General features: G+C 40.2%; 1 protein-coding gene across 4 annotated transcripts in view; it reads right to left on the reverse strand.

The window, feature by feature from the left end:
• Nucleotides 1-4,324: 4,324 nt before the first annotated feature.
• Nucleotides 4,325-25,015, reverse strand: part of mertka (c-mer proto-oncogene tyrosine kinase a) — a 28,358-nt gene continuing 7,667 nt past the window's right edge. For 2 of the 4 annotated variants that reach the window (XM_024804656.2, XM_024804655.2), the window contains 18 exons: nt 18,419-18,710; nt 18,233-18,333; nt 17,980-18,150; nt 13,044-13,130; nt 12,834-12,949; nt 12,570-12,759; nt 11,752-11,897; nt 9,009-9,144; nt 8,147-8,297; nt 7,525-7,613; nt 7,338-7,433; nt 7,134-7,214; nt 6,953-7,045; nt 6,718-6,836; nt 6,254-6,363; nt 5,921-6,080; nt 5,391-5,527; nt 4,325-5,134 (listed from right to left, as the gene is read on the reverse strand). In XM_024804656.2, coding sequence (XP_024660424.2) covers nt 4,690-5,134; nt 5,391-5,527; nt 5,921-6,080; nt 6,254-6,363; nt 6,718-6,836; nt 6,953-7,045; nt 7,134-7,214; nt 7,338-7,433; nt 7,525-7,613; nt 8,147-8,297; nt 9,009-9,144; nt 11,752-11,897; nt 12,570-12,759; nt 12,834-12,949; nt 13,044-13,130; nt 17,980-18,150; nt 18,233-18,333; nt 18,419-18,710 — 2,720 coding nt within the window. In that variant the 3' untranslated portion in view covers nt 4,325-4,689. Of the gene's footprint in view, nt 5,135-5,390; nt 5,528-5,920; nt 6,081-6,253; nt 6,364-6,717; nt 6,837-6,952; nt 7,046-7,133; nt 7,215-7,337; nt 7,434-7,524; nt 7,614-8,146; nt 8,298-9,008; nt 9,145-11,751; nt 11,898-12,569; nt 12,760-12,833; nt 12,950-13,043; nt 13,131-17,979; nt 18,151-18,232; nt 18,334-18,418; nt 18,711-19,768; nt 20,020-25,015 lie in introns of those variants that run through there. The other 2 variants (XM_024804657.2, XM_076891796.1) reach the window with 2 other exon arrangements.

The following is a 25,015-nucleotide window of genomic DNA, read 5'->3' on the forward strand; positions in this document are numbered from 1 at the left end:
AGCAGGACTCATACAGATTGCATAAATCAGTGGTTCCCAAACCTTTTTCGCTGGGCCCCCCTTTGTTTTACAGAAAAATGTTCGCGCGCGCGCCCACACGCACGCACTAACACATCCTCCAACCACACACACCCATATTTTGCTCAATTGCGGTTTATTTCACACCTCAAACATTTAGTAAACAATTAAGCAAATACAAGTAATCTGCAGGTAGTAATAAAATAAACTAACTCTTTTACGCTACGTCCACACCTACACGGGTATTTTTTGAAAACACAGCTGTTTCGTCCACACGTAAACGGCGTTTCGAATCACCGAAAACGGAGATTTTTTAAAACTATTTTTTTGCATTTACTGTGGACAAGGAATACAGAGTTCTTCGTGCAATGTTAAAGCTACTTGCCTTTTTTCACGTCAGCTGTGCGCCACGTTATTGCTTACATGAGAGGAATTGCAGAATGGCAGATAGTCAGATTAACAGTATTTTGTCTCTATCTTCAGGTTTTACATGCTTGCATATAAACATGCAGTTACTGTCCCTCCATTTAGAAAGGCAGAGGTATCAAGGTGTAATTATTTAACATGTAGTTGTTTTTTTCCTGTGTAATAATATTCAACATTGCTATCAATACATTTGTAAAAAAAAATGCCTCTCTGTGCAAAATGGGTTTAAAAACATAAACAGCTGTAGGATACTGTTTGTCCATGATTTAGACAGGGGGAACAAATCGTGGCAGGATCAGCCTGATGTTATTTGTATCCCACTGTAACTTTACTGTATAAAGAGCTAACATCAGGAGTAGTTAGTCATTACAACAACTGTTTGTGAACTAAAAATCAAGAATGTGGGATACTGTTTGTCTGTGATTTAAACAGCCCAGCGGTGCTCCAGGCCAAGGGAAAACCAATTCTGCAGGGGAGACCTACCTTGGCACTTGTGCAGGTGAAGCCAAAGGGAAGATATGCTTCGCCATATTTTCTAGTCTTTGGCTTAGAATGATGTTGGTTTGGAAACATATTCAGCTATGCTTCATCTCCTGCTTTGCGTTTGTGTAGGCGCCCCTGCTAGCAGTGTCCAAGCATTGTTTGTTTGTTTTTTTCCCTTTTCATGCCCCTAGTTTAGGGGCGGCTGCTTTGACCACAGTGATGCAGCACCAGGTTTTCTTCTGTTCAGCTAACGTATAAAAATTCGAGTACACAAATCTTTTTCTTGCGTTTTTATACTTCAAATGTTCTCGTTGTTGTCCAAATCTTATTCGATGTCTTCTGGCTCCCTTTAGACGATCATCTGCTTCCATCTCAACCTATTCCTTGCATCTTCTTCTGTCACACAAATACAAACCTCTGTCACAAATTTAGAGGATCATCATTTAGCCTGGATAAATAGTTTGTTGCTTTATAAGAAAGCCCTCCGCAAAGCCAGAACATCTTACTATTCGTCACTGATTGAAGAAAATAAGAACAACCCCAGGTTTCTCTTCAGCACTCTGTAGCCAGGCTGACAAAAAGTCAGAGCTCTTTTGAGCCAACCATCCCTGACTTCATGAACTTCTTCACAAATAAAATTTTTATCATTAGAGAAAAAATTACCAATAATCATCCCACAGATGTAATATTATCTACAGCTACTTTTAGTACCATTGATGTTAAGTTAGACTCTTTTTCTCCAGTTGATCTTTCTGAGTTAACTTCAATAATTACTTCCTCCAAACCATCAACGTGTCTTTTAGACCCCATTCCTACAAAACTGCTCAAAGAAGTCCTGCCGTTAATTAATGCTTCGATCTTAAATATGATCAACCTATCTCTAATAATCGGCTATGTACCACAGGCCTTCAAGCTGGCTGTAGTTAAACCTTTACTCAAAAAGCCATCTCTAGACCCAGCAGTCTAGAGATTAGCTAATTATGTGCCAATCTCCAACCTTCCTTTCATATCAAAAATCCTTGAAAGAGTAGTTGTCAAACAGCTAACAGATCATCTGCAGAGGAATGGCTTATTTGAAGAGTTTCAGTCAGGTTTCAGAGCTCATCACAGCACAGAAACAGCTTTAGTGAAGGTTACAAATGATCTTCTTATGGCCTCTGACAGTGGACTCATCTCTGTGCTTGTCCTGCTAGACCTTAGTGCAGCGTTCGATACTGTTGGCCATAATATCCTATTAGAACATGCTGTAGGTATTACAGGTACTGCACTGCAGTGGTTTGTATCATATCTATCTAATAGACTCCAATTTGTTCATGTAAATGGAGAGTCCTTTTCACACACTAAGGTCAATTATGGAGTTCCACAGGGTTCAGTGCTAGGACCAATTCTGTTTACACTATACATGCTTCCCCTAGGCAGCATCATTAGAAGACATAGCATAAATTTTCACTGCTATGGAGATGACACCCAGCTCTATCTGTCCATGAAGCCAGATAACATACTAATTGGTGTACCAATTAGTTAAACTGCAGGAATGTCTTAAAGACATAAAGACCTGGATGGCCGCTAACTTTCTGCTTCTTAATTCGGATAAAACTGAGGTTATTGTACTCGGCCCTGAAAATCTTAGAAATATGGTATCTAACCAGATTCTTACTCTGGATGGCATTACCTTGGCCCCCAGTAACACTGTGAAGAACCCTGGAGTCATTTTTGACCAGAACATGTCCTTCAACGCACATATTAAACAAATATGTAAGACTGCTTGCTTCCATTTGCGCAACATCTCTAAAATTAGAAATATCCTGTCTCAGAGTGATGCTGAAAAACTAGTTCATGCATTTATTACTTCCAGGCTGGACTACTGTAATTCATTATTATCAGGATGTCCAAAAAACTCACTGAAAAGTCTTCAGCTAATCCAAAATGCTGCAGCAAGAGTACTGACAGGGACTAGAAAGAGAGAGCATATTTCTCCTGTTTTGGCTTCCCTTCATTGGCTTCCTGTTAAGTCCAGAATTGAATTCAAAATCCTGCTCCTCACATACAAGGTCTTAAATAATCAGGCCCCATCTTATCTTAATGACCTTGTAGTACCATATCACCCTATTAGAGCACTTCGCTCTCGCTCTGCAGGCCTACTTGTTGTTCCTCGAGTATTTAAAAGTAGAATGGGAGGCAGAGCCTTCAGTTTTCAGGCCCCTCTTCTGTGGAACCAGCTTCCAGTTTGGATTCAGGAGACAGACACTATCTCTACTTTCAAGATTAGGCTTAAAACTTTCCTTTTTGCTAAAGCATATAGTTAGGGCTGGACCAGGTGACCCTGAATCCTCCCTTAGTTATGCTGCAATAGACGTAGGCTGCCAGGGATTCCCATGATGCATTGAGTTTTTCCTTTCCAGTCACCTTTCTCACTCACAATGTGTCAATAGACCTCTCTGCATTGAATCATATCTGTTGTTAACCTCTGTCTCTCTTCCACAGCATGTCTTTTATCCTGTCTTCCTTCTCTCACCCCAACCGGTTGCAGCAGATGGCCGCCCCTCCCTGAGCCTGGTTCTGCTGGAGGTTTCTTCCTGTTAAAAGGGAGTTTTTCCTTCCCACTGTCGCCAAAGTGCTTGCTCATAGGGGGTCATATGATTGTTGGGTTTTTCTCTGTATCTATGAAGCGCCTTGAGGCGACTTTTGTTGTGATTTGGCGCTATATAAATAAAATTGAATTTAATTGAATTGTCCTTTGCCAGTATATCCACTATTCCTCCTCTGCACATGTCCAAAGTATCTAAAGGTTACCACTTTTACATTGTCTCCAAACCTGAGCTGTCCCTCTGCTGTGCACATTTCTAATCCTGTCCATTCTGGTCACTCCCAAGAAAAATCTTAACATCTGCAGCTCCTGCCTCCTGTCTTTCATTAGTGCCACCATTTCCAAACCATACATCTTAGCAGGTCTCACTACCGTCTTGTAAACCTTCGCTTTCACTGTTGTTGCTTTCCTTATCTCACCAATCAACCCTGAAACTCATCTCTGCCCACTCCACCCTACCGGCATTTGACCCCAGGAATTTAAACGACTCCTCGCATTCCACCCGCTCCCCTTCTATTCACATGCATATTCTGTCTTGCTGTTACTGACCTACATTCTTCTTCTTTACAGTGCATACCTCCACCTCTCTCTACTCTCACTACAGATCACAATGTGGTCTGTTATAGTTATACTCTAGGCCTGACCTAATCTGTCATCCTGCAATCAAGAAGGGCTTCAGAGCTGAAAGTTGAAGGCTTTTATGTCATCATTATGGTAATACAGTTCCCTTCTTACTGGAATACCAATAACAATAATTATCACAGGGATCTGTGAGGGAATTCTGCTCATTTTATGTCACACTTATCTATATTTACTTTAAAGAAGTCAATAAATCCTTTATTTTAAAAGAAAAAGATCCTTTTATAAATGTTCTGTACAATTTTCTATTTACACTGCAACACAGAAGTCAATACAGTAAATACTTTTCACATTTCAGAGTATCATAAGCTTATCGAACATGTGCATGAGTGTGTTTGAGGTTGACACGCAAAAAAAAAAAAAGTATAAGCAACAACAAACACTGACATGTAGGCTGGCCATTTAAAGCATGAAATGCCTCTCCAACAATCTATGAAAGTCCATAGCAGGAAATGTGCAGGTGCTTCCAGTACAACAAGACAAAATTATTAGTACTGTTAACCCATGCGAGGGCTGTAACTGCTCAGTACCAAATGCTATAGCATGAAGGCGGGGTCATATAAGCTGTGATCCATCGCTGTTGCACTGGTCCCATTTGCTTGACTTAAAGAATCATCTGACAAGAGAGGCGTATCCACTGTTGCAGCTCTCGGGGGCGCACTGGAGGAAATCACCACCACATAGCGATCGCTGCCATCATCCTGGTCATCCGCCACGCTCCCGTGAATGTCCGCGGTAACTACTGTATTTTCTGCTGCCATGCGGCTGCAGCAAGGTGAGGAGCTCAACACAGGAGGCTCTGCTTGAAATGCCTCTCGATCTGGGTCCTCCTCAGGAAAGCTGGTGTTGATATAAATGATATCATCCCTGCTGGAAGACTCTGGAAGCTTTTCGGCGAGCTTTTCCAACATTTCTCGCAGCTGGGGAAAGAAGGGTCGGTCTAGCGGATCGGCTCTCCAGCAGCTGTACATGATTTCATACCTAGACCCCAAGTATTGAGAAATAATTAGACTGGAACCTCGATTTTGGTACATTTCAATGCGCATATTTTCAAGGTTGTAAAATTTAGCAATTTATTTTTGAGGTTTACTGTTGTGTTAATATGTTTTTAAAAAAAGCTAGCCTCCAATATAAGATTTAGACCAACAATATTAAATGAAACTTTTATAGCGTCAATATTGTTACTTTCAAAGCAATCAAACCCAAAGTCAACATCTGTGTGAAGAACGACACTCACAGTTCATCCAAACAGTCTGGGGGCTGCTTCAGTCTGTGTCCTTCAACTAGATAATCATAAATTTCATGGTTTTGGATTCCAGGGTATGGCGTCATGCCTCTTGTAGCAATTTCCCACATGGTGACACCAAACGCCCACTGCGTGAGAACAGAATTTCAACTTGAGATTATATTTCATCACAAACTGGTATTTTCCTGCTGATAATACATAGAAATACCATGTATTATCCCAGGTTTAGCTGTACGATATTCTGCATTTTTCAAACAAAAAAGTTTATTTTTTTAAATCTTTATCTGACACTTAAGATAAAAGTGCAAAAGAGGGGGAAAATCGTACAAGTTGAACACACTGATAAATATTGAGACAGAGACAGTGCCCTGTGTAAGTCTAAGACCAAACCTTTTAAAATGCCACTTGTAGCACAAGAGAAAGCAGCAAGAAAAACAAAGAGTGCAGAAAAGTAGTCAGTTCTTTTAGTGACTGGATTTCATAAACAGGTGTGTTACTGGTAAAGCTATGTTTCTACTCACCACATCACTCTTTACAGTAAAAACTCTGTCTGCCAGACTCTCTAATGCGATCCATTTTACAGGCATTTTTGCAATTCTTCCCTGCCTGTAATAATCACCACTGTAGATCTTCTTAGATAGTCCAAAGTCTGCTACACACACTGTCATGTCATCACGCAGCCTGTAAGACAAACAAGGCGTGGACTTCATGACTAATGGAAAAAAAAGCAAATTTGATAAACCTCTGAAATAATAAATCATAGTTCTTTTATTTAAGAAGGCTGCGAATGTTGCCAGGAAAAGTTCAATCAATGCCTGCTCTACTTTGAACATAAATCAGAGGAAGGAACCTACATGCAGTTGCGTGCCGCCAGGTCTCGATGCAGAAAGTTACGACCACTGAGATACTCCATACCCGAAGCAATGTCAACCATGAACTTCAGGAGTGTCTGAGTGGGCAAGAACTGTGCAAGAACACACAATACAGCAGACAGTTTAAATATTGTTTAGTCTAATCATAATCTATTCGTTTCAGGGTCGGGATCTGGAGTGTATTCAAGCTCACATGGGGTGTATTTGTCCAGGTAACAGTCCATCACAGGTCTAACACAAAAAGACTGACATTCACACACTCTTACATAAACGCAGACAGGCACCAGGAAAACATGCAAAATCCACAGAGAGAAGTCCAGCCGACCATGACATTTAACATCTATCTTTCTTACGATAAGGTGACAGTGTCAACCACTACACCACTCTGTCACACTCTAATAAATATGATATTGAATTTGAAAGTTAGTGTTTGGGTAAAATCTTACCATTGGAGTCTCTCTATGGCGTGAACGCAGCAGGAAGCTATGCAGATCTCCGTGTTTCATAAACGGCAGAATTACCATGGGTTTAGGAAAGTGTGCTGAGCCTACTTCCAAGCATACACCTAAAGACAAGAGGATAAGTCAGCACAATCAAAAATAAATGCATGGATATACAAAAGAAAGCGACTAAAGAAAGAAGCAAAGAGAACGTGCAGTAAGATAAGAGGAAATCTCCTACCGAGCAGTTTGATGACATTAGGATGGTTGAAATCTTTCATGCAAGCGGCCTCATTCAGGAACTCTTCAATCTCCCTTTGAGAAAAACTATCCACTGTGTGGTATAATTTTTTTTTACATATTTGTTAGTTAAGACATATTTTTTAAAGTTAAGTTAATCTTTACATAACACAAGCACTTACATTTCATTGTCTTCACGGCAACCTTTTCTGAAGTGCCATCTGGTTGTGTGAAATGCCCTTCCACCACTGAACCAAACTCACCTGGTAAAAGTTAAGACCAGTCGTAAACCTGCGCACATATACTGCATTTTACTGTAATCGTTTGAACATGTCACTGTAGTTATGGATGCCTACAAATTTAGATACATGAAACTAATTACTCACCCTCTCCAAGAACCTTCCCCACTGAGAGCAGAGTTCTCATTACCATCACATCCTGAAGTTTGGCCTGCAGTTCCTCACTGATCCCAAGGTTCTCAACTGCAGACCAAAGACAAGAACATCATTTTTTTGATAACACGTACATGTTATATGCGTGTTAATCTTCCTGTAGTAGCATTCAAGAACATACGAGTGACTCCTATGGCTGATCGGTTGTAGGACCTCTGTTGCGTGTACTGTATGACAGGCGGCAGCATTTCTTCATCTCTGCACCGCTGCCTGCAGGGGGAGACAGGGTTAAGAAAAAGCAGGAAATGTTGGTAATCCTCTGTCTGATGCTGTAAGAGGTCAGAAATAACATACAGGCTTAAAAATTCAACTAAAGACAAGGTCATAGAGAGGAAACCCTCTCTGTTGCCTTCCAGACTTTGAGGTTGGAATAATGTTTTTCTCTCTGAAAAGCTGCCTGTGAAACATTCCTATCCATATCCTGAGTGGAAACAGTGAGTCATGGACTTCATAATGAAGAATTCCAGAGAATTGACAGCTGTTTGTTGTCCATCTCTCCAGCTGCACAGTTATTACATGACCTACTGTGCAGACTCCAATGACTAAGAGGAAGATAAGGAAGTTTACAAAGTGAATCCGGAAGTTACTACTACTGAAGAAAACATATATCGCAAAGCAGCAGTTTACTGTTAGCTGATTAAAATCAAAGTAAATACAGTTGTCTCATGAACACACTAACCAGCAGCAAGTTCAAAGATCAGGTTATCATACTAGGATAATTACTTGTTAATTGTTAAGCCTACCCAAAACAGGAGTCATAAGCCTTGTTCCGAAAATAGAGAACCCCAGAGAGGATGATCAGCAGGACAAAGACGGTACAAATCACAATCCCCACAACATGGTTGGTGTGTGCTACCGCTGTCTCAGGGCCGGATGAAGGGCGTACGGTGGATTCTGAGATAAGAAGAAGAAACAAAGGAGAACACTTAGAAATCTGACATCCAGCAATTTAAGTTAAGGATCAGTTATCTGAAGTAGAGTTCGTCAGCTCACGCAACACATCCAACATTTTTTATTCTGTGATGATAGTTTTCAACAGAAGTTCTTATTCAAATGTTTCCCCCTTTTTTGAAACTTTAATATATTCAGTCAGTGTTGCATTGAGATGAAAGCTAGCAGCTCGTTAGCATGCTTAAAACTGAAACACCAGAGTCTTGATTTTTGCCATGTTCACAATTTATATTTAGCACTGATCCCAAAGTACACCTGCACCTGATAGTAAAGTCAGTACTTTTGGAGGATTTTGGTCAACATTTTGATGAGATGAAACTCTAAATTAACAGCTCCACATGAAAGACCAGGAAGCCAAAGTTATTTAACTCTCTAGGGACCAAAAGTGTGTGTACTGTATTTCATGGTGATTCATCCAAGAGTTTAAAAGATTTTAATCTCAGATGAAAGTAGCTGAAAAATAGGCAGTATTTCAGTCCTGTGAGCTTTCCTGCTAGTGTTTCCAAAAATACTGCAACCATAATAGGCACTGGTATCTATTCATAAGGCAATAATGGTATTTTAGTACAGTAGTACGACATCAGCTGAACAATGCTGTGCAATTTATCAAATTATCAGCTCAAGATGAGGAAATAAACAGAACGAGCCACTTACTGTCCTCTGGCACAAACAATTCAACTCGTGGGCTGACCATGCCTCTTCCTGCCTGCGTGCATGCGGCCACCTCCACACTGTAGGTTTTGTTGAATTCCTCCACAGCCACACGTGTCCAAGTGGTAAGACTATGGACCTGAAATAACATACAATAAAAGACATAAAGTGAATTGCGTCTACTGTCATAGCTGACTGAACAAAAAGAAAAACATGCTATGGTAAGGTTAATCATTATCACCTTGGAGAGAAAAGTTCAAACAGAAGGCTATAGTTCACAAGAGTTTGAAAGTTACATTAGGTTAAGTTGAACTAAAAGAAGAAGCAGATTTTAAGGAAAATAAAAGCTTGTTGGTGCAAGAATACGCTGAGGAACGTCTTGTGCATTTGTGCAACAGCACAAAATCCAGCTCAGCAACTTTTTATGCATGCTCTCATTTTCTCTCCTTTTTTTCCTCATTTCCACTAAATGCAAAAATTAATTGATTAAAAAAACCCATCCCAAAGCGCATGCATGCTGATTTCACAGAGCTGCTCCCCTTTTGGGAAATCCAAAGGGAACCGTGTAGTAGTGATTACTGTATATAATAAAAGTCCCCATTTAAAAAAAAGGGAAGGACACAAACTTTCAGGATAGGCTCATGTGCTCAATGGGAGGGAGCATGTGACAGACTTAACCCTGTATTTCACAACACCATACGCTAAACGGTACATCTCAGTCTGCACTGTTTTGTGCTGACAGGCAGTTCTAAACCCATGATTAACACCTCTCATGTCTGTGACAACAAAAAAGGGCAACGTAAGGTTAAATATTCCTTCAGAAATAAACAATCAGAAAATGTTAATCTCAGATTCAAGAGAAATAATTGGCACCATTGATTTCTAATGCCAAAAAATTCACAATTACGAGCATCTATTTATTCCTCTGATTTAAAACTGATTGACATATTTTAACTATTTACCCTGACTTTGTCTATCCTGACAGCGGATTGGCTGTACTGTGTTTGTATGTATTTCCAGTCAAAGTTACAGTAATGACATAATCAACTGAATGAACAATACATAGGAATATCTGGAACTCACATTCACGTCCTATTGTTTTCATACCATAGTTACTTTGTGATGACTCACGGGCACATGCCAAATGGAGAAAACTACCAATGGCCAGTTTTTACACCCTCAGCTTCCTTTAACTACAACACAGACGGGAAGGACGGAGTCACTCTATTGTAGGTGAGCGCACTAATACAGGAAGAGAAGTGTGACTACATGCAAACAACATTATGAGCTATTAAAGCTGATCTAAAGAAACTAGTTTCCTTCGAATCCCTTTCCCGGCCTCGATGATGCCTTGTGGCAAATGAATAAACTGTTGTTCGCAAATAACTGACCTGTGGTTCAGTAGAGAAGACAAAGGGAGGGTCAGCTATTCCCAGTATGCAGCACTCATTCTTTTCATATTTTCATACATTAGTCATTGTTATAAAAAAAAAAACACCCTCTTAAATAGGAGCATCAGAGATAACACCTTATGTTTTCAATATGAACCTTACATAAGCAATTCTTCATAATATTTCATATTTGTATTGTACGAGGAGAAAAGGCTCAAACAGCTTCTACATCATTAGACTCCTGAATGAAACAATAAACACTGCACAAGCATAAATACAATCTCTTCTCTTTAACTCTTTGATCTCTTTAACTCATTTCATTGTTTGCACATTTATTACTTGGACTTTCTCTTGGATACTTATTTTGTGTTTGTGTGTCTATTTCTTTCTTATTAGAATTTTTATTCTATGTTGTTTATTATATAAAAATTCTTATGCTGGAATTGTTAAAGATATGCCCTCTCTCTGAACTCGCTGAAAGCCAGGAGTAGAAAAACATATCAGAAACTGAGCATGAACCAGAGAAGTCTACTCAAATGCACACTTTGAAACTATTTGAAACTGTCTAGTATGAATATATTCAACACTGAAACTGTAACAGTCCATAGAGTGCTTAAAAAATTCTTTAGAACACCTGTCATAAAATAGTAAAATGTAAATATTTTAGAAACATCTCAAAAACCTATATTATTAAATTAACCAATATTGTTAATTTAGAGTAGCTGTGGCATAAACCTTACACTGGGTGGTGGTCTAATAATTTTTGAAGCGCTGTAAAAGGAAAAATTAAATAAAATAAGGAAACACATGATGGATCCCTTGTAAGATTTTCATCACTCGTAGTTTTCACCTGTTTTTGATACAGTTTACAGTTAACCTTAAGCCTGAATGACATGCGTTTCGGAAGAATCCTTTGGTTGTATTTAATGTGAATGGTTGGGAAACAGAAAGTGGTAGAAAGCTTAATTTTTTAGGAATGTACAAAATACAACAGCCTTTCCTTCATTCGCATAAGCACATCTTTAATCCTTTAAAGCTAAATATATCATTTTTAACATGTGATTTTTGTGAGTTTTTGAGGCTTCTACATCATTCTTCTCATTCAATTTTTTATTTTTTTTATTTTTTAAAAAGCCACAAATTCAGGGTTTAAAGGTTTAAACTTTTCTTGAGTTACCACTTTAGGTACAGGTGTTCTGAAAGAGCAAGTTTAAAGTTGAATGCGTACATTTCTTTTCTTTTTCTTAAAATAATAATAACAGTTAGAAGAAGAATAAAAGAAACGAGAATTGTCAGTTGTAAAACAATAAAAAATAAAAGATTATATTTAATTACTTTATCGCAGATAAGCTCACCTTTTTCTGGCGTGTGCCATATCTAACAATGACATCATAACCACTTAGGATCCCGTTTATCTTATCGCTGGGCGGAGGTTTCCACTCGATCACCAAGCTCGAGCCTTCAAGCTGCACTGTGACATTTCCGGGATGAATTGATGGCACTAAGAACGCAACGAGAAATGGAAAATGGGATTATGACATAATTCACAGTCATTGCAAACCTATAAAGTGAAAGAAAAATTAGTTGGACTACTCTTCAAAAAAAATCTTTGATTACGGTTTGGTATGCGGTCACTTCTGGTCACAGCATATCAAATCATTCAACTAAAATATCCCCTCTGGTGGATTTAGGAAGGAAGTTGAAAGCAGCTCCACCCAGTAAGAACTTTGTGTTTTCTCAGTGAAACCACCCCTATTTCCTATGTTACTCTTCAGGAAAACAACAGAGGTTTTTAGTGGATAAAACATTTTTTCTGAACAGGGCTTGCTGTTGGCAGATCAGGTAGTTGTGCAAGTGCAGAAAATTCCAGTTATTATTGCACTGCAACTGCTTACATTAAGCACATTTTGGATAGTAAAGTAGTCAGTTAATTACACAGTGCTCCTGAAAGCTAAACAAGAATGATGGGAAGGAGGCAGGAGCACAACACACAGGTCCTGTATTGTAAATATCATCATCGTTTGTAAGACAAACACAGACTGAGCATTTTTATATGCTGGGTTTTAAATGCTGGGATGAGTTTAATTTCATTTAGGAATACTTTGCATTGTTAAAGTTTTCTTGGTGTGCATTATAATTCAACCTTCAAATCGTTCCTGTAGCATCAACACACCTCCTTCTGTGGTGTTGCTCTCGACCCACTTGCTGTTTGGAGAGGCGCCCTGTTCGTTACTGCAGGAAACACTCAGGTTGTACTTCGTCATAGCCTGCAGTCCAGGGACTTCACTGTGAAAAGGCGGCACTGTGACGTTGATGAACCTGGTGGTCGTCACTTCCCCTTCCCTCCGACTGACCTCTCTAACCTTAGGTCGGAGAACATGTGATCAGTATGACGCTGTTAAACAATGGCACAGTTTGGATTAAACATGGGGCTTACTCTGATTCGGCACGTGGTGAGTGGAGAGAAGCCATCGTGCCCAGGAGTCCAGCTCAACGTCAGCTTATTGGACTGCCTCTCTGTCACAGTAACATGAGTGGGAGGTCTGGGATGAACTAGAAAATACCACAAAAACCAGCATCAGCTACCATCTTCTAAAGCAGAAAAATCATCTGGAATATTATTAGACCTGGAAGCTGCCAGTTTTACCTTTAACATTGACGTGTGCTTCTCTGGATGTGGTGATGCCCTTTGTGTTGTTAGCTTCACAGCTGAACCGAGTGTATTTATCCACACCTGCAGTTGAGATTTTTGAGTGAATCATGTAGCACTTCAGGGCAGCGTGAAACAAAAACAACCAGTCTTCAAGGTTATGACAGCACTGACTCAGCCCTGCTGTTATTAATCTATAACACAAAGGCAGAGCACAAACCAGCAACACACATCGTCACCACTCTCAAACTGATTTGTTTATGTGTCAAAGATGAATCTGGGGCAAAACTGGCATGTCATTCTGAATCAAGAAGTGAGAGTGAGGCCCGGCTGAAACATCATAGGAAAAAAAAAGTCTCATTTAAGAATGATTCACTCCTTTATCATAATTCCAAATTTCACAAAGAAGTGCCTCTTACAATAAAAGATCAAACTGAGCCTCTCCAGTATGATGGACTGTAGTAACAATCCTTTTCGATGGGTCTGTTTTCCTCAGCACACAATTTCTGTCTTTCAACAGCAACAGATCTGCCCAGTTAGAAAAGGACGGGGACATTGAGCGATAATGAGCCTTTTGTGCTCTGCTTCCATCTCAGAAACTTTTCCACAAAGCAATTCACAGTCCAGCTTGTGAGAGATAACTGGAACTGATGTGAGAGGTTGCCTTTCTATGCTCAGGAGAACCAGGGTTAAGTGTGCTTCACTTATCACCTAAACACAGGCTACAGTAGATTTGTTTGCAAAAAGACAGAGAGCTGTACTTAGATTAAATTAAATAATCAAGTTACACGTGAGTGAAAATGCGCAAATCTAATTTTGACATAGCGCACTGCAAACTGCATGGCATACAGACAGTAGCAGCATAGTAGGAAGTAAGCAGGTTCAAAACAACACGTGCTTGCTGTCTATACTAACCATATGAGCAATCAGGAGACTTCCCAGAGGTTTCATGTTAACCAAACATATGAAAAAAAGTATTGGGTTACACAGCAAGGGCATTTCATAAATAACAGTGCAAACTAAATGTACACAATAGGTGTGTATTTGCTGGAAAGGGGAATTGATTAAAAAGGTGGAGAATTATCGTTTCTGCTTTTATTCTACTTGGAAATAAATCAAAGTGAAAATCAGCAACACAATAGGAAAATTAAATTCAAGAGGAAATGTAAAGTTGCGAGTGGGATGGAGAAACCAAAATGCATCATGTAAGTCCTGCAGTGTGGTTCTCCCAACCTCTATTTATCCGGTTTGGAGTTGCTCCAGGTTACTGAGCTGTATGAGATGTATGTTATTTTTCCAATTTCTTCTCAGGGAGTAAATATAGCCAAAAGCCACTCTGCCAGACTGCAGCTAATCCAAGCATTTCACTCATTATTGCTTTGTGTGCCAGATTTACTCCCTCAGTTTCTTTCAAGCTGAAGTGATAAACTTGTTGCTTCTTCCTTAACACCAGAGACTGAATCTTATGCAGCTTCTTGCTGCTGAGCCAGATTAAATATTGAAGCATAAAATGCTTTCCAATCTCAACTTAATTCCTCGTTAGCCTGTACTACTGTTTAGGAATATCATTTCTTTAAATACAAGTAGCAATAGTTTACCACAATTAAGCAACAAAAAGCACTGTGATGATACCCTGGAGTCCCAAATTTAGCAAACCAAGACTCATAGTATGCATGAGATGACTACACAGAGATCTGGGTTTACGTGGTTCTACTGTAGCAATGTTTGGTCCTGCACAGGGACCTGGTAGCCTGCAGCCCTCTGTGTCTAGCCCCTCCCTACTGGGTAGTGAGCCGTCCTGTGAATGAGGTCTTTGTCCCCGGAGCCAACCCCCGAACAGGCTCCCTATGCAGCTCCCCCTCCTCCTTCCCTTTACTGCCCGGGCGATTGCACATGCTGGACCAAAGCACAACTCTGAACCTTTAACCCCCTCAGCTTTGGCTGTATCACTACGCATTGGCTACTGCAGGGGTGTTTAGCCTGTGGCAAAGTCAAAATGAAGGATCAGGGCATAAAGAGCAAATGTTGTACTTCTAATAACAAATATTGTCTTTTAGGGAAGAAAGAGGGGGTCATAAACTTGAGGTGATAAAGTGAGAGTCTACTTATAAAATGTTATACAATTTCTGTACAACATGGGACTAAAACTCATTTTACAACAAGCCTTGATATTCAAATACCTTCCTTTAAATACAAGTAGCAATAATTTACCACAATTAAGCAACAATTAATTGTCATTGTTGCTTAATTGAGAAACATGAGAAAGAATAAGCTGACATTGATGTTAACATTAATGTACAGCTAAATAATCAGTTAGTCAGTCAAGACTTTGTTCCTAACAAATATTATAATGATTTTTAAGACAAAATGCCTGAATTCTCTGGTTATTTCTGTTTTAAAACTTAAACTAATGTCTTTCAGTTCTGTCCTGATCTAACACATAAAGTGATATGAACATGAAAACTTTAGGGAACATTTCGTACTGGGTGTTTTATACACAGTCTCCCATTTTCAGGGACTAAAAGTTTACTATCAGTTGAATGATAAGAACTTTCATGGTCAGGGTAGGCCTTTCATTTCATGACAAATGAAGCAAACATAATATCTGGAGTTGATTTGATGTATTGTTGTGGGGGGGGGGGGTTATAGCTTTTCCTGGTAATTTTAAATACAAGACCAAAGAGATGTCCATACCGGTGAGGGGGGTCATCATTAGGTTGATGAAACAAAATGAAGCTATTAGAGAGACAGCACAATTCTTAAAAAGAAGCAATAAACTGACCAGTTCAGGACCAATGAAAGCCCTGAAAGACCACAGAGAACTAAAGTGCGTGATCACAGAATTATTTCCATGGTGATGAAAAACAGCTTCAAAACTACATCTAATCAAGTCAAGAACACTATCAAGGAGGTAGACGTAACAATATCATGATCTACGGCCAACAGACGACTTCAAAAATTAAAATACAGATGGTTTACAATGAGCAACGAACTACTGGTCACACTCAAAAACAAGAAGGCCAAATGACACTTTGCTAGAAAACATCTAAAAGAATCTGACCAGCTCTACAAAAAGTTTTGTACAGATGAAACCAAGGTTAACTTATACCAGAAAGACATAAAGTAAAAGTATGAAGAAGGAAAGAAACAGCTGATTTACAAGCACTTTAAGGGCTTAAAATCTGGGACTCCCCACTAGTTGCTCCTAGAACTGAAGAAGCTTCTCAGATGAGAAGTGAAACGTCTTCAAGGAAACTTAAAGTAATCCAGATACTTTTCTTTCGAATCTCCTTAGATGGTCCAAAGTATTCTATAATATCTATCCAGGACGGTGGAGATAACCAGGAACCGGTAATTGGGCTTCAGTTTTAGGGAGCTGTTGGGTCATCAATGTTTTCTATAGTCACTGAGTAGACTGATCACTAGTGTTTACTGATGATGTGACTGCTGACAGTAGTGGGATTAACTGTGAAGTTTAAAGGATTATGGTCTCGGCTCAGATTCTTTCAATTGCTGCAAAACTGATCAGAGAGCTCATCACACTACAAATGGAGTGAAGGCCCAAAGCACAATAAAGGCAATCCAAGAGTTTCTCAAGCAAAAGAAATGGGATATTCTTCAATGTGCAGGTCAGTCACCTGACCTCAACACTATAGAGCATGATTGCTCTTATTAAACACAAATTTAAATAATAAAACAGACCCACAAGCCTTGAACCTCTGTAAATGGACTGGGTATATATTAACTGGGTATAAAACTGGTTTTATAACCAGTTAATGCAATTTTTTTGTAAAAGCAGTAGAATTAAAACTGGATGTCTGCAATTGTTTGATTGTTTGATAAAGACATAATGACAGTGTAGTGGTGTACAGAGAAAAAACTAAAAATTTGTTCAACAAATTAAGAACCTAACTCTAAACTGTTTGTTTGTTCATAGAGAAACCAAAATGCAGCGTGTCTCGTGGCCTGTTGGTTAAGGTTCAAAACTGAAACACTGTCAACCAAATCTTTGCTGCCCTTATTTTTCCGATCACTTTCAATGGTCATAAGAATCTGCAAAATGTGGTGTTTTGGGAAAATTTACAGTCTTAATGCTAAACTAGCCTAACCAGCTGCTGTCTCCAGCTGTTTGCTGGCAACAAGCACGTTTCTGTCATTATTGAGCTACTGCTTAACTGAAGCTTACAGCAAATGTTGTTTTTTCACATTTAGCACTTTCTCCAGTGCATTCACGATACAGTCAGCAGAGCATTGTTACAAATGCGTACTAACCATGCATGAATGAACGCTGATAACCATTCAGCAGTACAGCAGACAGCCCAAGTGACACAGGACATGGTGACAAATCTCACTGCAGTAAGCAAGGTACAGATGCTGAGGCAGCATAGATGAGTCAGAATAGAATCTACCAACGGAGTGACGATACCCTAAATCAGACTAACTCCATACTTTGTAGCCATCTGAGCGCCAAATACTTCTTTATCTTTGCTGGTAAATGCTTCCACCCTTAGCCTCAAAAGGCAGGGATAGCTCAGTAGGTAGTGGTCGCTTGTTCAAAAAGCAGTTTCAATAAATTTGCACAGATGGAGCAGACATCAAGGGAACTCTTGCTCAACAAGAGTTTACAAAAAAAGGCAAAGAAGGTAACAAAGTATTGCTGTGACAACCCATAATGTGCATCTTCAGCCTCTTTCTGTCTCACTTAAGGTGTCTTGCAGACTTGATTATGCAGAGTCATATGTCTTATGTACGTTCATTCTGCATTGAGTAAGGAGAAAAACAAGAAACAACACTTGTTTTAGGAAGCTTTGTTCCCCCCAAGAGGAACAGGCAAAGAGAAGGAAGTGCTAATAGATAAATCCTTGTGAAATAAAGTCTTTATGTATGAGGTTGTGATACAGAGATAAAGATTATTTTGGGTGGCAACACTCACCTGGTACAGAGAAGTTGCTGGGAGAGCTGAAAACCTCAGTATAAGGTGATCCATCACGGAACCAGCGGATATGAACAGGGCCTGGTGGTCCCACCGCTTCACAGGACAGGGTGAAAGGTGTGTATATTGTTACGTTCTTGTCCTCTGGTTGCTTGACAAATGTTGGCAGCCCTAAGTCAGATTAAAGAAGTGTGAAAGAACTGAGAAACGTGTGGACAAAGAAGTTTTGAATACTCTGGATACTAAAACTCACCTTCTACCCGAATGCTGATCGGATCAGACTCTACCAACATGTTGCTGATACTCAGTCGGCATCGATAATCTCCAGCATCCACTCTCTGCACATGTTTAATGCTGTAATATGTAATGCATAAGGACACATCAGTTTATGTACCTAATCTGTCATATCACACACATTTCACCTTCATGTAATACATACATGACAGTGGAGAGGAGAGTTGATACCCCATCTGTGATGGAGTGGAGCTCATTCATCACCACATGGATGTTTGGCGACAGCTCCTTACTATCCTTCACCCACAGGATGGCGGGCTCCAGTCTGGTATCAGGAATTTCAATGGAACAGTTCAGTTTGGCTTCATGGCCCTCTGACAGCTGAATGGTGCCTACGGTGGGCTTAAAGCGGAGTTTCCTGAGCTCATCTGGACTCAGATACATCCGAGAAACAACTCGAGGTATCACAAGAGGCTCCGAGGTCCTGGAAGGTTGTGCTGTTTACAAAAGGCATGTTAGCTTATGTTAGAATGAATAAATGGTAAAATGGAAATATACTTGATAAAGATATGGTATTGATTTTACAAGAAAATATTTCATGGAACACTGCTAAGCTTTAAAACAATGTAGAGTAGGTCTGACAGTAAGTAAAGTAAGATTTGAAGTTTGGTGGGAAGGGGTTTTCTCAAACAACTGATTATTAATTTAAAACATTCCAACAACATCTGGATGTTTCGTTTTTTTTTTTGTTTTTTTTTTTATTTTATTGATTAGCATTCAAATTCATGGATGGATGTTTCGTTTTCACTGTGAGAAACGTTTCTTCACCCATCCCAGTGACTTCTTCAGACCGAAACTAGTACCATTGCCTAACAATGACCTCACGACCCATTGTTAGTCAGTGGTACCATTTTCAATAGATGAACTGTTTATAAGGTTGGAGAAACCTGCAGGCAGTTGAGACTGAAGAGGTCACTTAGGTGAAAACGCACTCTCCCACTGAAACGCAACGTGTTTGAGCATGCATCGGGACAGTTAGAAACATTATAAAATTTCAGAGAAAAAAGTGGAAATTATCGTAACAATTAATCAGGGCAAGGGTTATTTACTGCATATTATTTAACAGAGTGGAAAAAGAACACATTGGATTTGCTTTTTAAAGAGCACGCATAGCATAATTGGGCCACGCAAGGAGAAAAACAAGGTGATTTACGCAGTCAGCATTGTTGAAGCTTTTCTATGAATTATAACTCACGGGATTTTTAATTTATAGCTATCCTGACGCGCTCTCACTCCCACCGTTCCGTTTATGCCACATTTTGTGACTTAATTAAAAAGCAAAATGCTACAAAAAGAAATCCAAAGAAACCTTCTCGGTTTTTCAGCGACTGATACAAAACTATTTAACCAGATATTTAAATCTGTCCCAGCTGCGGTCCGTCATACTTCTCTCTCTGCAAAGTAGTGGACAGGAGACCCGGACCGAGCTCTGAACTTTATGAGAATGATGTCAGTGCAGCAAAACACAGTCTTTGAAAGAAAATTAACAACTTACCGCTGACAGGAATCCACACAAGTATTGCTATAGTCGTAGAAAACAAAACCACCCAATCGGGTTTTTCTGATTTCTTTGCCATGACCGGTCCCGAGAACTTAAACTGCTTCTTTTCGTCCCACAGCACAGGTCCGCAAGCGTTTTAAATATGACGGGATTGTGCCAAAACGCACAATTCAGCTGCGACAATATCCAACATCACCCAGCAGAGTGGCTTCAGCGTCGCTTGTGTAAATAGTTGCAACACCACGTAGCTGAAGAGGGGGAAAACGTTTACCATGTGGGACGTCACAGATGGAATCCCACGAAGGCGGGACTGCGTGTGGAAATACTAGAGACTATAGAACATATAGATGATATATCTTTATGCTGTCTGTGGGAAATACTGAAAGTCAGCCTGAAGTCAGCTGTAAAAGCAGGATTATTACAATCACTCAATAAAACTAGATAATATAGTTAGTATTTATTTTTCTGTTATTTCTTTTCTATTGTTTTCTTAATTTCTATTGGAAAAAGTTGCAAATAATCTATTACCTAATAAGAAAAACTTATATGAAACCTACAGAGGAACACAAGATCTCTTTAATCTTAGAGTTACAAAAATAACAACAAAACAAAAGCTACTACTAAATCAAACTACTCCACCACGTGGTCACTTTTGCTACTGATCTTCCACAAATAGAATAAGAATCCAAGGTCCATTTAGAAGCTGTTGTTGAAATTTCAGTCATGTTCTAGGAACACTGTTCAGTTACTGTTGGAGTTTAGGTGCTTGTTTTTATCACATTACTGTATTTTCTCGTGAACAGTAATGCTGAGAGTCAACATTTTTTCTTTTTGTTATTATTATTGTGTATTTTATTTTATTTTCAGTTGTTACATACGTGACAGACATGACTAGGGGAAAGGAAAGGGAGCAAGAAAGACAGGGAGTAGAAGAAAAACAGCGGGGAAGAGGAACCGTGCGACTCTCTCGGAAAGAGCTGAGGAGAGCCTGAGATGAGGGGTCACCCAGCAGCCGAATAACAGAAGCCAGAGGGGTTTGCAATGACGTGCCTGTGAGCTCCGCCAGCAGCCACCTGTGCCAGAGTGGACCGAGCCCCAGGTCCAGAGGCAGAGGGTACCCCACCCCCAAAGGGGCCTCACCGACAAGCAGTCACTGGGAGTGAGCCGGTGCGTACCTGAATGCCCAGCCCCGAACACCAAGAGCCACCAATGCACCGATGTCTGAGGGCACCAGCATTGGGAGTGGTGGGCGGAGATAGCATCCATACCTTGGAGGGCCTGAGATGTCCCTAGAGAGGTGGCGTCTAATACCGGACCTGACATATAGACACAGACAAACAGGCACACACAGATACGAACATCCATTCCGACCCCCATGCACACATATGCAAATATTCAGCACTCACCCAACCTAGAGACAGACATAGAGAGACACTGTACACACAATCACACTCCCCAAACTTACTCTGCACCCCAGATCTAGGTACCCTTACCGCTAGAGGGGTAAACTGCACCCAGAACCAGGAGGTGTTACCCTTTTCCCTGGGGTGGAGAGAAGCAGACTGCCCCCGACTCCACAGTAGCAGGGAGGCCCCACATTCCAGACCCCAATCGGACAGCCAACTCCTCCTCCCAGCACCCCCGCCCCGACGGGCAACAGAGAACGGGGGTGTAAAGACTCCAAACCTCCCTCCGCCCATTCATATGTAGTGTTGATGCATGTGTGTTCTAAGGTGCATTTAAAACCATGGAGCTACCTGCCAGAGAGCAGTAGGTTCAAAATGTATTCTTGAGAGGAGTCGAAAAAGCAACACTTCAACGTCCATCAAGCTTTCTTCTGTAGATTCTTGTTTGGCATTATTGATTGATGGCCACATTGCATTTCTCATTGTAAAGCTTCACCAAACATTATCAGTGTTAACGGTTACATTTTAACTTTCTCTCTCCTGACCAGTCAGCACTCTCCTCTGGAAACACCTGTGGAGTGGGTTTAAACTCAAGCAGGATTTTTGAGACGATATCATATACTAGATATTACTCAGTTCTTTGTGCAACTTCACAGAATGCAAATTCACAAGTGCTTATACTTTCTGATAACAAATCAGACCATCTCCAAAAGTGCATCAGCATCTTCTTGACAGATGTTTGTATCTCCTTCCTCTTTCAGGTACGAGGTTTGACACAGTATTACATGCAGTTTAATTCCTGTGTAGGATCACTCATTCTCACATCCTGATTGCCTTTTCCGTGGAATACTTACTTGTGCAGTCCAGATATGGAAAAGGAGGAAAACAAAAACTTAAAGTAAATGTTTGGTTTTGAAAGTTAGATCCATAATTTGCTGGACACAGACACACATGTTGTAGTTTTGTCCCTGTACACCACTACAGTGGATTTTAAATCAAACAATCAAGATAAGATTCAAGCACAGACTTCCAGTTCAATTGTTTTTCAAAAAACAATAAAAAATCAGAGGCTCAAAAGTAATTGTACAAAGTAACATAAACCTAAACACAAGGGATGTTTTAATACTTTAATCCTTTATAATTAATGACTGCCTCCCTTGAAATACTCTCCCAGGCCTTTACTGCAGCTGCTTTCAGTTGCTTCTTGTTTGTGGGTCTCTCAGTTTTGTCTTCAGTAACTGAGAAGCTGACTTGACCACTGAAGAATATCCCATTTCTTTGCCTTGAGAAACTCTCTCTGCTTGTGCAGTGTGCTTTGGGTCATTGTCCATCTGTACTGTGAAGCACTGTCTGATTGGCTGTGCAGCATTTGGTTGAATCTGAGCAGAGATCATGGCCCAGCACACTTAACAGTTCATTCTGCTACTTATATCAGCAGATACATCGTCAATAATCACCTCTGATCCAGACTCACTGACAGCCATACATTGCTATAGCGCCATAACATTGCCTCCACCATGTTTGACTGATAATGTAACATGATTTAAATCATAAGTCTCCCTCATTTGCACACACATTAATTCTGGCCTCATTTTTAAACAGTGAAAACCATGCATTCAACCTGTGCATTAGTATGAGTACTTTAATTTGTCATGAAATATCAAGGGAGTAGGCATCACCTTGTCAGTCAACTGTCCAATTATTTTCTGAACAGGGCTTGCTGTGGGCAGATCAGGTAGTTGTGCAAGTGCAGAAAATTCCAGTTATTATTGCACTGCAACTGTGAGCAAGCTTACATTAAGCACATTTTGGATAGTAAAGTAGTCAGTTAATTACACAGTGCTCCTGAAAGCTAAACAAGAATGATGGGAAGGAGGCAGGAGCACAACACACAGGTCCTGTATTGTAAATATCATCATCGTTTGTAAGACAAACACAGACTGAGCATTTTTATATGCTGGGTTTTAAATGCTGGGATGAGTTTAATTTCATTTAGGAATACTTTGCATTGTTAAAGTTTTCTTGGTGTGCATTATAATTCAACCTTCAAATCGTTCCTGTAGCATCAACACACCTCCTTCTGTGGTGTTGCTCTCGACCCACTTGCTGTTTGGAGAGGCGCCCTGTTCGTTACTGCAGGAAACACTCAGGTTGTACTTCGTCATAGCCTGCAGTCCAGGGACTTCACTGTGAAAAGGCGGCACTGTGACGTTGATGAACCTGGTGGTCGTCACTTCCCCTTCCCTCCGACTGACCTCTCTAACCTTAGATCGGAGAACATGTGATCAGTATGACGCTGTTAAACAATGGCACAGTTTGGATTAAACATGGGGCTTACTCTGATTCGGCACGTGGTGAGTGGAGAGAAGCCATCGTGCCCAGGAGTCCAGCTCAACGTCAGCTTATTGGACTGCCTCTCTGTCACAGTAACATGAGTGGGAGGTCTGGGACGAACTAGAAAACACCAAAAAAAACAAACAATAACAACCCAGTATCAGCTACCATCTTGTAAAGCATTGGCATGGGCTTCATAACACTGACGTGTGCTTCTCTGGATGTGGTGATGCCCTTTGTGTTGTTAGCTTCACAGCTGAACCGAGTGCATTTATCCACACCTGCAGTTGAGATTTTTGAGTGAATCATGTAGCACTTCAGGGCAGCGTGAAACAAAAACAACCAGTCTTCAAGGTTATGACAGCACTGACTCAGCCCTGCTGTTATTAATCTATAATACAAAGGCAGAGCACAAACCAGCAACACACATCGTCACCACTCTCAAACTGATTTGTTTATGTGTCAAAGATGAATCTGGGGCAAGACTGGCATGCCATTCTGAATCAAGAAGTGAGAGTGAGGCCCGGCTGAAACATCATAGGAAAAAAAAAATCGCCATTAAGAATGATTCACTCCTTGGGGGCGCTAGTGAGGCATGTGCGCGTGAAGTCCCCCGGGATAGCTGGTGAAAATGTGTTTGACGTGCTCAAACACATTTTTTCATCAAATTCATAACCTGCTGAATACTGTGGATATATTTCTTGGAGCTTCTCGACAATGGTGAAGCCCAAACTTCGAACGTGAGTGAAGTTGGCCCCCCCACCTTCTTCAAATCCAACAAAAGTGGTATCAAACATTTGTGCTACGTTTGTGCTGGTTTGTGCTGCAAAAATTTCATTTGTGCCGCTATCATTTTAAAGATATTAATAAAAATTTCTAGAGGTCATCAGAGGTCAACCAGCCCCCCCACATTACCCAAATCAAACAAATTTGATGTCAAACTTTTGTGCTACGTTTGTGCTGGTTTGTGCTGCACCATGTCTTAGATTTTAATGATGATTTTAACCATGATTTTAATTGTGTGTTGGGCCCCTACCTTGACAGGTCTTCTTTAACTAAGTAGGTCAGGAACAACTCCAGTGCTTTTCTTAACACTTTTACTGATAATTCGAATGTGTCTGATGTTTGGAGAATTGCAAACCCCACTGGTAGGGATTACTCTTTCTTTTCAACTAGGCATAATTCATATAGTAGAAGTGACTACTTTCTTTTGGATGCCAAATTAATGCTGTATGTCATTGACACAAAATATCACAATATTGTCATCTCGGACCACTCCCCTGTCACATTAACCTTAAACATCCAAAATGCAACTAGACCACAGCAAACATGGAGGCTTAACTTCGATTGGCTAAACCCTCTATAGGATTTTCATGAATATTTCAAAACACGGATCTCTCTGTATTTTGATGTAAATGACAACTCAGAAACTAAGCCTGCTACACTTTGGGAGGCCTTTAAGGCCTATTTAAGGAGTGCTATTATCTCTTTTGAATTAGCC

This window comes from Maylandia zebra, linkage group LG13, assembly GCF_041146795.1.
Source record: "Maylandia zebra isolate NMK-2024a linkage group LG13, Mzebra_GT3a, whole genome shotgun sequence".
Classification (NCBI taxonomy): Eukaryota; Metazoa; Chordata; class Actinopteri; order Cichliformes; family Cichlidae; genus Maylandia; species Maylandia zebra.